The sequence below is a fragment of the Bison bison genome, unplaced genomic scaffold (assembly GCF_000754665.1).
Source record: "Bison bison bison isolate TAMUID 2011002044 unplaced genomic scaffold, Bison_UMD1.0 scf7180017864491, whole genome shotgun sequence".
Classification (NCBI taxonomy): domain Eukaryota; kingdom Metazoa; phylum Chordata; class Mammalia; order Artiodactyla; family Bovidae; genus Bison; species Bison bison.
The window spans coordinates 12,657,232-12,669,164 of NW_011495050.1; the positions used below are offsets into that span (position 1 = coordinate 12,657,232).

At 38.3% G+C, this 11,933-nt stretch overlaps 1 protein-coding gene across 1 annotated transcript in view; it reads right to left on the minus strand.

Annotated features, from left to right (window-relative positions):
• The window catches only part of PKHD1L1 (polycystic kidney and hepatic disease 1 (autosomal recessive)-like 1), a 180,730-nt gene that overhangs the window by 132,210 nt on the left and 36,587 nt on the right, over nucleotides 1-11,933 (minus strand). The window contains exons 13-17 of the mRNA XM_010863452.1: nucleotides 9,545-9,813; nucleotides 7,824-7,915; nucleotides 3,811-3,970; nucleotides 3,398-3,533; nucleotides 2,496-2,639 (exon numbers count right to left, since the gene is read on the minus strand). Of these exons, the coding sequence (XP_010861754.1) occupies nucleotides 2,496-2,639; nucleotides 3,398-3,533; nucleotides 3,811-3,970; nucleotides 7,824-7,915; nucleotides 9,545-9,813 (801 nt within the window). The remainder of the gene's footprint in view (nucleotides 1-2,495; nucleotides 2,640-3,397; nucleotides 3,534-3,810; nucleotides 3,971-7,823; nucleotides 7,916-9,544; nucleotides 9,814-11,933) is intronic.

Here is an 11,933-nt window from a genome sequence, read left to right on the forward strand (position 1 = left end):
AATCATAGCCTTGACTAGACAGACCTTTGTTGGCAAAGTAATGTCTCTGCTTTTTAATATGCTGTCTAGGTTGGTCGTAACTTTCCTTCCAAGGAGTAAGCATCTTTTAATTTCATGGCTGCCATCACCATCTGCAGTGATTTTGGAGCCCAGAAAAATAGTCAGCCACTGTTTCCCCATCTATCTGCAATGAAGTGATGGGACCGGATACCATGATCTTAGTTTTCTGAAAGTTGAGCTTTAAGCCAACTTTTTCACTCTCCTCTTTCACTTTCATCAAGAGGCTCTTCAGCTCTTCTTCACTTTCTGCCATAAGGGTGGCGTCATCTGCATATCTGAGGTGATTGATATTTCTCCCGGGAATCTTGATTCCAGCTTGTGCTTCCTCCAGCCCAGCGTTTCTCATGATGTACTCTGCATAGAAGTTAAATAAGCAGGGTGACAATATATAGCCTTGATGTACTCCTTTTCCTATTTGGAACCAGTGTGTTGTTCCATGTCCAGTTCTAACTGTTGCTTCCTGACCTGCATACAGGTTTCTCAAGAGGCAGGTCAGGTGGTCTGGTATTGCCATCTCTTTCAGAATTTTCCACAGTTTATTGTGATCCACACAGTCAAAGGCTTTGGCATAGTCAATGAAGCAGAAATAGATGCTTTTCTGGAACTCTCTTGCTTTTTCCACGATCCAGCAGATGTTGGCAATTTGATCTCTGGTTCCTCTGCCTTTTCTAAAACCAGCTTGAACATCTGGAAGTTCATGGTTCACGTATTGCTGAAGCCTGGCTTAGAGAATTTTAAGCATTACTTTACTAGCACGTGAGTTGAGTGCAATTGTGCGGTATTTTGAGCATTCTTTGGCATTGCTTTTCTTTGGGATTGGAATGAAAACTGACCTCTTCCAGTCCATTTAGCCATAGTAGAAATAGCAAAATAGCAGAGAAAGGTAACCTATATATTTTAAGGTTCTGTTTTTGTAGCTTAAAAGGATGTTTTGTAAGATAAATAGAAGTTGGGCATTGGAATCAAGAGGTAAAAATCAATGGGCAACAGAATATTCCAAAAATCCTTTTATTTTTGCTCCAGTACCACCATCATAGTGTAAAGGGCTAGGCTGGGAACTGCTCTTTTCCTCAGATATGAAAGAGTACAAAGGTGAATCACAGGAAACAGTCTCATGCCTGTGAGGCTTGTTCATACCATCTCACTTTGAGAGAAATCAGGCTTTGTCCTCAGATGTTTCTCTTCACTGGGAAGATGCTTTAACAATGGAATCCTATTGCCTTTCTCTGTTGAGTAAAGTACTAGAATCTGCCCAGTTATGACTTAAGTACCATATTGGTTAAGGTTTCTGCTGAACCTTTAAAATTTCTCTTTGATCTAAAACCATGTTTCTGAGAGAACAAAGATAACAATATCTTTATTTATATAGCATTTTGACAAGATAACCTATGGGAAATTTTTAGAACTTTATGTTAAACAAAATTCTCTACTCAGCAATGAAATTAACAATTTCATTCAATGAGACATAAATATTGATGTAACATTTTACTTATATGAATTAGAAAATAGTGATTGCTCAAAAAAAAGCAATTTATTCAGGGATCGATTTCATGGGCCAGAAATCCCAAATACCCAAAGAAAGAAAGAAAGTGCTAGTTGCTCAGTTGTGTCCAACTCTTTGCAACCCCATGGACTGTAGCCCTCCAGGCTCCTCTATCCATGGGATTTTCCATGCAAGAATACTGGAGTGGGTTCTCATTTCCTTCTCCAGCGGATCTTCCTGACCCAGGGATCAAACCTGGGTCTCCTCCATTGCAGGCAGGGTCTTTACTGTCTGAGACACCAAACTGGTTGCTAAATTTGTCTTTAAGACTTGAAAATGTAATTGGAAGCTAATAGCTATTACTTGAAAAGGGTAAAGAAATCAAATAATTTTGGAAAATGCTATATTAAATACAAGTGCACTGCTTTTTTTTTTTTTATTGCTTTGTTGTTTTTATTGCTCACTGCAGGATTCCTTGGGGATTTTAATATTCTAATGGGTTCTATAAATCTTCAAGGAGAAGGTGTGGTATGCAGTGTTTCCTATGTGGGTTTGACCCGAGAATCCTTTCAGTGGGCAAGATCTGGCCAGACTAAGTGTCTCCTGAGAAATACTGATTTACTTAAATTTCATTTCCAGAATTAAATATCTTCACTAATTTTTGCTAAATATAAAGTAGACTATTACTAATAGAGTATTTGTAGTTTATAGTGCAGTGTATTTCTCATGCATTTGGAGCAGTACACTCTTTGAAATACAACTGAAATTTAAATTACAATATAAAAAATTAACCATTTAATTTGTTTCTCCTGAAGTTGATCAACACTATGAATCCACTTCCTTTCTCCTCTCATTTTATGGTGCTTTTACCTTTTTCAGTGGAGGTGCACAGGATACGAATTTGTTTCCTAGAAAAAACATTACAGAACTTCAAAATGAAATACAGGCTTACCTCTAGTTGATATAAAGGTTATCAGGTAAACATAGCTTCGGGGGTCTTGTGTTCTTATGACTTGCACTGTGTCGGGTTTTATAGACCAGAGGTCATTTAAGGCTGACTGCAGTATGAACTCAGAAGCATCAGCAGGTAGCCAGACTTTGTACGAAATAAAATAAAATTTAAAAGTCAAATGATTAGGAACTTTAATCAGAAAAAAAATGGGTTGCAATCTCTGCTCTACCCCAACCAGCAGTGATGCCTTATATTTGAATTTTTTAAAGTACCTATAGCCTGTACCATAAGTTATTAATGAAATTATGTTCTGAAAGATTCAAATTCAATATTATTGAGTACTTAATGGGATTGTGATCTATTGAGGACAGGTTCATATTTTACTGTTTCAATGTTCCCATGGTAATAAGCATCCCATGTGGCAAATAGTAAGTATTCATCAGTATTTACTTATTGAAATGATAGAAGTAGCAAAAATTATTTTTCTGGATTTGTTATAAAATAAGAAATACAATATCTTTATTAACAGATAAACTAGTGTCTTATAGGTCTATTGCTTAATTTGAGAAATTGAAAGAAATGATTACCTGTCTGTAATGATAAATTTAATTCCTATTAACTTATACCTGTGAGTTGCAGGTATGTTTTTGTGTGTTTAAATATGCATTTATCATGATCCTTATAGAAGAAAATGACAGTATATACCTGAAAGTTGTTTTTATTGATGCCATTTTCTATCCCAGTCTGAGGAGTTTTCTTCATAATATTTTTTTTGCTTCTTTACCAAGCATACTATTAAAACTGTATTTTCCAGATAGTAGAACTTGACTAGAGCAAATACCTTTTTAAAATTTTGTCTAACATAAAGAGAAATAAAGTCTCCCTTATTTTTTACAACTTACCAGTTTTTTCCATGTTGTAGATCAATCTATACTGGTAATGTGAACATAAATTAGCTTCCACACATGGGCTGGTTACCACGACCTTCTGCACTTCATTCGTTGCATGAGTTGTTTCCCAGTTTTCCAATGTTATAACCTATTCCCCAATTTAAAAAAAGCATCTATTTACTACATGGAAAAATACATTTTTAAAAGCATCATAAACCAGCTACTGTAAACAATAAACTATTTTAAAGGGTAAGTCATCAAACAACAGGCTCTTTATAATTACAGATATTCCAAGGCACAATTTAATAATTTTCCACGACTGCTTCCCCTTCAAACAGTATCTTACCTCGTACAGTTAATAACCAAATAGAGTTCTATCTTTGAACATTTGCTCTTTCTAAGGTGACTCTATAACCACAGCCAACCTGTACTTCCTGGACAACTGCTGACTGGGATTTGATGACTTGTTCTTCATTCACTGCATCTTCTGTTTGTTGTTCAGTATAGACACTTTTATACTGGTACAGTCCAACATCCACAAAAGCGCTTAGTCTGTACTCCTGCAGCAAGATTTCAATGTAATATCTGGAAAATAGAACAACTAAAGATTGGAACTTTTTCTCCAGAACACTTAATCATGAATTTTGCTTTCAATGAATAAATTTCTACACGATACAAAATACCTGCCCAATAAATGATTTATATTGTCCCCAGGTGGCGCTAGTGGTAAAGAACCTACTTGCCAATGCAGGAGATGTAAGAGACAAGGGTTAGATCCCTGGGTCGGGAAGATCCCCTGGAGGAGGGCATGACAACCCGCTCCAGCATTCTTGCCTGGAGAATCTCAAGGACAGAGGAGCCTGGTGGGCTATAGTCCAGAGGGTCTCAAAGAGTCGGACACAACTGAAGTGACTAGCACACACACATACACACATCCTTGATTTTAACTATCAAATTATTTCACAGCAGTTTGCTAAAAGAAAATGAGTTGTGTAAGATATCTGCATTAGAGATAGAGAAACTGACGAATTGAGAAGAGATACTACCTTCTATCCTCAAGGAGCTGAAAACAATTACATTGTAGGTTATAACAAACTTCCTGACATAAAACCAGAGGACACAAAGAGGTTAAAGTACTGTAATGTACATAAGAAAATGTCAGGTAGACTCAGACATACCACATATTTTGTATCTGAGTGGTTGTATGTGTCAGGGATGAAATTCTCCCCTAAGTTCCTTAAATATTGTCTCCACTTGTAACTTGGGAAATAAAACACTGCCTTAGGACACTTTTACTGATTAGGCTGATCACGGCCCTCCAACAAGCTGGATGAGATTCACACCTTAAATCTGGAATTCTTGATTCCTGAGGGTCCCTGCCCATCATCCAACTGCCTATTGAGAATTAGCTGTTCACCCACCAGTCGTTACAGGTGAGTGCAAAGCTACTACTGTTTGTGTGCTCAGTCGCTCAGTTGTGTCTGGCTCTTTGGGACCCCGTGGACTATAGCCCACCAGGCTGCTCTGTCCATGGGCCTTCCCAGGCAAGAATACTGGAGTGGGTTGCCATTTTTTCCTCCAGGGGACCTTTCCTACCTAAGTCTCAATCAGTGTCACACTGCTCCCATCTTTGAAGAGGCCAGCTAGGAGTTCCTTTAAATGGCCTCACATCATTCAGCAGATACTCTTGTATATGGAGATGAAGTGTCCACGGTTCATGAAAGACTGTGAATGGAGTGCATTTTTTATCTCCCATCTGGCAAGGAGATGGGGCTCTGGGTCATTTCCTCCACAGGACTGATACTGGAGGATTATGTCAGGCTTTCAGCTGCCCTGAGAAACCTGTTTGCCATCTCTGCCAAATCAAGGTGGGCAATACTAACTACGGAGCAGGACTTGGAGAAGTGAAGTAAAGTGAAAGTCACTCAGTCATGTCCTACTCTTTGAGACCCAGTGGATTATACAGTCCATGGAATTCTCCAGGCCAGAATACTGGAGCGGGTAGCTTTTTCCTTCTCCAGGGGATCTTCCCAACCCAGGGGTCGAACTCAGGTCTCCTGTATTGTGGGTGGATTCTTTACCAGTTGACCCACAAGGGAAGCCTGGACTTGGAGAAGAACCACTAAATTCTGTATCCTTATTGGCAGCTTAAATATATTTTAAGGCACTTTCTACATGCTAGCACTTCACAGACATTACTCTATTTAAGTGTCACAAAGTCCTATAAATACATATATTATTCTGTTTGTTTATATGAATTACAGAAACTAAGAATTTAAAAGACTGAAAAATTATTTAGAAGTTAGTAACTGAGGTAGGATTCAAATAGAAAGGGGGGTGACCCAAGAGATATGCATGTAGAGATAGGCTGTATTATTTGAGTAAAATGAACTGGCAAGACAAGTTATCTTCAAAAAGGTCCCAGGGACCATTGTGCAACAAACCAGCCATGTGGCCTCAATTTCAGAACTCACAGGCATCATTATTCCTGCCAATGTGTAAATTCCAAGCTAGTTTGCAGAAGCACAGATAAACCAGGTGGCAGATGTATTACAAACCACCTTCATGCAAGCTCTGTGCTCTTATCAAGCAGGTAAATTGAACTCATTTTCCAAGGTCAAAGCAAAGCCTGAAGGTGTATTGACACTGAATAGCAATAGAAATTAACAAGGTAGTCCATTTTCTCTGAATTGGCCTGGCAAGCTTGGTTAAAAAAGAAAAGGCTTAAGTATATAAAGCAGTGATATTAGAAGGGGGAAGAGAAAAAGAATGGAATGTTGTTATTCCTAAGACTTCAGTGAGAACATTAAGTGTAGCTTCTCTCAGGTACTATTGATCCCAACCCTCTCTGACCAACTCCATGATGCTGCCTATGAGCATAACCTAATCAATATCTGGAAGGGTGATGTGGTAGAATGAAAAACAAAACTCCTCCCACCAGGAAGAGAAGCCCAGGACGTCCCCGGTGGTCGAGTGGTTTAGAATCCACCTGCCAAAGCAGAGGACACAGGTTTGATCCCTGTTCCGGAACATCCCACATACCTCAAAGCAACTAAGCCCATGTGCCACAACTACCAATGACACACTCAATAGAGCCTGAGAGCTTCAATCACTGAAGCCTGTGTGGCTAGAGCCCGTGCTCTGCAACAAGAGAAGCCACTGCAACGAGAAGCCCGTGCACCGTGACGAACAGAGCCCCTCTCTGCGGCAACTAGAGAAAGCCTGAGTGCAGCGATAGGGACCCAGTGCAGGCAAAAATAAATTAAAAAATAAAAGGAGTGAAGTCTGTTTCTTCACCCACTGAATATAAGCCTGGCCTTTTGCTTTAGTCACTGAGATATTAGCAAATGTGACATAAGCAGAGTTTAAAAAGCCCCTGTGCATTAGGAATTGCCCTCTTGCCTGCGGGGACACTGCAACACACCATCATGAAAGACCTTCTGGCTGGAGATATCCTCGATACTTCAGTCCCTGCCAGGCCAGCCGAGACTCCAGATATGCGAACAAGGCGGTCCTGGACCATTAATCACCAGCTAACACAGCCAGGATCAAAAGACCTACCTAGATAATCACAAAATTGGGTTGCTTCAAGCTACCAAATCTGGGGGAATGGTTTCTTACACAGCAAAACCTAACAAATACAAATGGTAAATGGAAGGTAATTCACATGTACCTCTTGATGTTCTCTATGTAACAGCTATTTTACATATATCACATTTTTTAACCTCCCTGTTTTCTAGGAATCCTGAAGAGCTTTTTGAATGGGATTATTAGCTATTTGAATAATATTCTCATTTTCTTTCTGAAATTGGACCTTTCAGCACTAAAAAATATACCACTTAAGGGCAGGGAGTATGTTTTAATATCTTTAGTATTAAATTTCCAGTACTGGCAGGCCCAGGGTCTGAAATAAATCATGAGACTATTAAATACATATTAACTGTGGCACCAGTTAATGTGGTTTTGTGGTTTATCTCCAGCAATAGAGAAAATAAGAGCAGAGAACTTGATGGCTGGATTGACTGAAAGGTCCTAGTAAGAAACTGAAGCAGGATTAAGAAAATTTCACAAAATTATAATTTCTGTAACAGGAATAATTTAGATTTCGAATTTCCCTAGTTAGCTGAATGCTAACTAATAAATAGCTAATAATCCCATTCAAAAAGCTCTTCAGGATTCCTAGAAAACAGGGAGGTAAAAAACGTGATATATGCAAAAGAGCTGTTACATGGAGAAGTATTCTTGAGAATATAGGAACAAAATGTAACAAAATTACGGAGAATGGCCAATTACAAATTGATTATTAGCATAATAATATTATTAGCATAATAAATTAGCATCACTTCCACCCATGAAACAAATTTAAAATGTTTTTATATATAAACTTATGGCTTTTAAATATCACATAATAGTTTAAAGAAAAGAAAACAAATCTTACTCTTTTCCTTCTTGAAGATGAATATCATCTGATCTCTGTGTTGGGTTGGAAAAATAATTGTTGGCATTGGAAGAATGATAGGCAATCCTCACCTTATCCCAAAAAGACAGAGAAAGAGAGAGGGGAGGAGAGAGAGAACTTATTAATAAGACTTTCAGCATTTATTTATCATTTATTATTTCTCTCAGTCTTAGACCTTTTATGAACAGAAAAACATGAAAATACTTCATATTTTTCTTCTATTATTCATGATGAAAAGGATCTTAAAAAATTATCAAAGCTCATTTCACTCCTGCCAACCTTAATGAATATCAACCATACTATTCCATGAACACACACAGATCATAGCTTTTCCACAATTAGAACTGCAAATGGAAAATTTAAAGACCCATCCTGGGAGGAAGGTTGCTTATTGTTAAGTAAAATATTCTTTTTTTCTGCAGAAAACTTTGAGGGACTTAATCCAAATTAGAGCATTAAAAAGAGATATGAAAGATGCCAAAGATCACTAAATGCGTCTACACTCTACAAAGAGAAGACTTGAGGCTTCTCAACAGAAATGACTACACTGTCCTTAAAAGAAACATGCTGAAAAACTACTGCAAAATTGGAATTCATGTGTTACAGGCAGGCATTTAAGTCTGGGAGACAACCTTGCCATATATGTAGTGAGTCATTTTGATTTGATCTATCAGTTTCACATTTGTGAAATGGTCCTTCCCTCATAGCTCAGTTGGTAAAGAATCTGCCTGCAACGCAGGAGGCCCCGGTTCAATTCCTGGGTTAGGAAGATCCGCTGGAGAAGGGATAGGCTACCAGCTTCAGTATTCTTGGGCTTCCCGTGTAGCTCAGCTGGTAAAGAATCTGTCTGCAATGTGGGACACCTGGGTTTGATTCCTGGGTTGGGAAGATCCCCTGGAGAAGGGAAAGGCTACACACTCCAGTATTCTAGCCTGGAGAATTCCATGGACAGTCCATGGGGTCGCAAACCTTGGGGCCTCAAACCTTGGGGCCTCAAACCATGAGGTTGCAAAGAGTCGGACATGACTGAGCGACTTTCACTTTCACTTCCTAAAGAAATAACATAAAACATGTAATAATGTAATGAACACAAATGTTTAACAGAGTATTATTTGTGATCATAAAATATCAGAAGTTAAAAATGTATCAGTATGTGGAAAGTTACTTAAGTTTAGTAACTCACGCAATAACATACTATTTAGTCATCAAACACTGCATCATAAAAGCTATTTAATAATATGTGAAAAGACTAATACATGATAAAAGTGATTATAAATTTGGTCACAGGATCCTATTTATGTAAAAAATAAAATATAGACAAAAGGAGATAAAAGATTTTAATCTCATGATCAAGTAATAGTGAAACAGATCTAGTAGAACAGTGAAATATGTGTACTTTTCTCCAAATTCCCTATGGGTGATTATAATTCTTTCATAATAAAAATAATCTTTAATTTTAAAGAAAATGTCTATTTTTTTCTTAGTGAAGGAAAATTTAGGTATGGGAAAAACATTTTCTTTTAGACAACAAGTTTTCCATAATGACTTTATGGCTCATATCACATGTGTTAAAATAGTCAAATACCCACCACATAGATTCTTTAGTATATTCATTGGTTTTAGTGTCGAATAAATGGGACACATATAAAGGTTACCATATTGTTTCTATGATACCATGTGGTATGCTGTGGCTTCCCTACCTTATCTTCTGGAAGTCCAGTCTGGCTGAAATAAATGGCATAACGGTCATCACCTTTGATGTAGAATCTATAAACGTCAGATTCTGGAGCCACCAAAAATCCACTGAAACGTGCAACAAATGTGTCTTGTTCCATGGGCCAAACATAGGAAGCTGAATCTACCCAAATGGCACCCAAGTACCCTGGAGTTTTTTCACTGTATTGGAGTATCTCTTCAAGACGTGCTGGCCGGCTATTATTCCACACCTCAAGCGTTAGGCCTCTCCCTCCTGAACGTAATAAAGAAGGCTCTCATCAGAATTTTGATGCAGTATCTCAATAACTTTTACTTGGGTAGTGCTTATAGATATTCTATTTCTATTCATATTTTTAGACTATATGTATAAACAGAAGAATTACATATATCTCTACCTGTATCTGTGCCCAGAGGATAGAGTGCTATTAAGACAGTCTACAATTTTATTTATTATTTCATACATCTAAACCTCTGATTCTACATTATATAAAATGAGTCTAATATTATGACTTGCGTAGCTGCTATAGGGATTACATATTACACACACACACACACACACACACACATGCAAAGTACCTGGTACTCAGTGAATGCTTTACATAAGATAGTAATAATATAATTATTACTTTTGATAAGACTGATGTTGCTTTATGTAGTCAAGACTCAAAACTTCAAGATTCAGACTATTTCATTACAAAACATTCACCCTGATTATTATCTCTAATAAAAGTTACTCATTTAATGGCTCAATGAACACACACTGTTGGCCTTAGGTTTCTGTTAGTACTTTTCTTCTTTTTAACATTACTTTGTGCTCTAGGATTTCATCTCCTTCTTGGACAGAATCAGAGAGAAAACATTCTCATTTAAAGTAAGCTTACACTTGCCAGATCGAGGGCAAGAGGAGAAGGGGGCAACAGAGGATGAGATAGTTGGATGGCATCACTGACTCAATGGACATGAGTTTGAGCAAACTCAGGGAGATAGTGAAGAACAGGAAAGTCTGGCCTGCTGCAGTTCATGGGGTCACAAAGAGTCGGACATGACTTAGTGACTGAACAACAACAACACTTGCCAGTGTTATTTTTTCATAATTATAATGGAGCCATCTCAGTTTTTATTTTTCTTCCTTAAAATACAACACGAGTCAAGTGCAGGTTTTCTCCAGCAGCTTAGGCTTGGCTGGAGTGTCAGAATCCGGAAAATAATGACTGCAACTCTTCCTCTGCAACTCTTCTCTTTGAAGTGCTTGAGCACTTCAAACTTTTTAAGCAACAAGTATGCTCTGGTATACACAACTTTCTTTAAAGTAATCAATTATGAATATCAAAATTCTCCTCTTAAACTGGTCATTTAAAAAATATCATTCAAGAGCTTTCTTTGTGGCTCAGTGGTAAAGAATCCACCTGCCAATACAGGAGACACGGGTTCGATCCCTGATCCAAGATGATCCCACATGCTGCAGAGCAACAGCCCGTGCACCATAACTATTGAGCCTGTGCTCTACAGCCTGGGAGTCACGACTACTGAGACCACAGGCCACGACTACTGAAGTCTACGTGCCCTAGATCCTGTGCTCTGCAACAAGAGAAGCCACGGAAATGAGAAACCTGTGCACTGCAACTAGAGAGCTGCAATGTGGAAGGGAATGGCAATCCACTCCAGTATTCTTGCCTGGAAAATCTTAGGGACAGAGGAGCCTGGTGGGCTACAGCTCATGGGGTCTCAAAGAATTGGACATGACTGAGTGACTAAACCACCACCACCTGCTCGCTGCAACTAGAGAAAAGCCTGCACAACGATGAAGATCCAACACAACTGTAAATAAATAAAATCATTTTTTAAAATATCATTCAAAACAAAGACATTTAAAAGGTTAATAAACTGAATTTGTTTGGCTTCAAACACCAACCAACGACACAATTATAAACTGATTTCACTGGGGGCACAAGATGAGATACAAAATCCACCTGCACACATGTACAGCATCACGGGGGTCTAGTTTCAGACCTCAAAGCCCTCAGCTGCACTTTCAATGGCCACAGGTGAAAAATCTGGAAAGACTTTTGAGTTCCATTTTTCCCCATTCCCTGTGATCACACCTAAATCATACTAGATAAGGATTTAACCTCTGCCATTTAAGAAGAACTAAAGAGCCTCGTGATGAAAGTGAAAGAGGAGAGTGAAAAAGTTGGCCTAAAACTCAACATTCAGAAAACTAAGATCATGGCATCTAGTCCCATCACTTCATGGTAAATAGATGGGGAAACAATGGAAACAGTGACAGACTTTATTTTTTGGGCTCCAAAATCACTGCAGATGGTGACTTCAGCCATGAAATTAAAAGACGCTTGCTCCTTGGAAGAAAAGCCT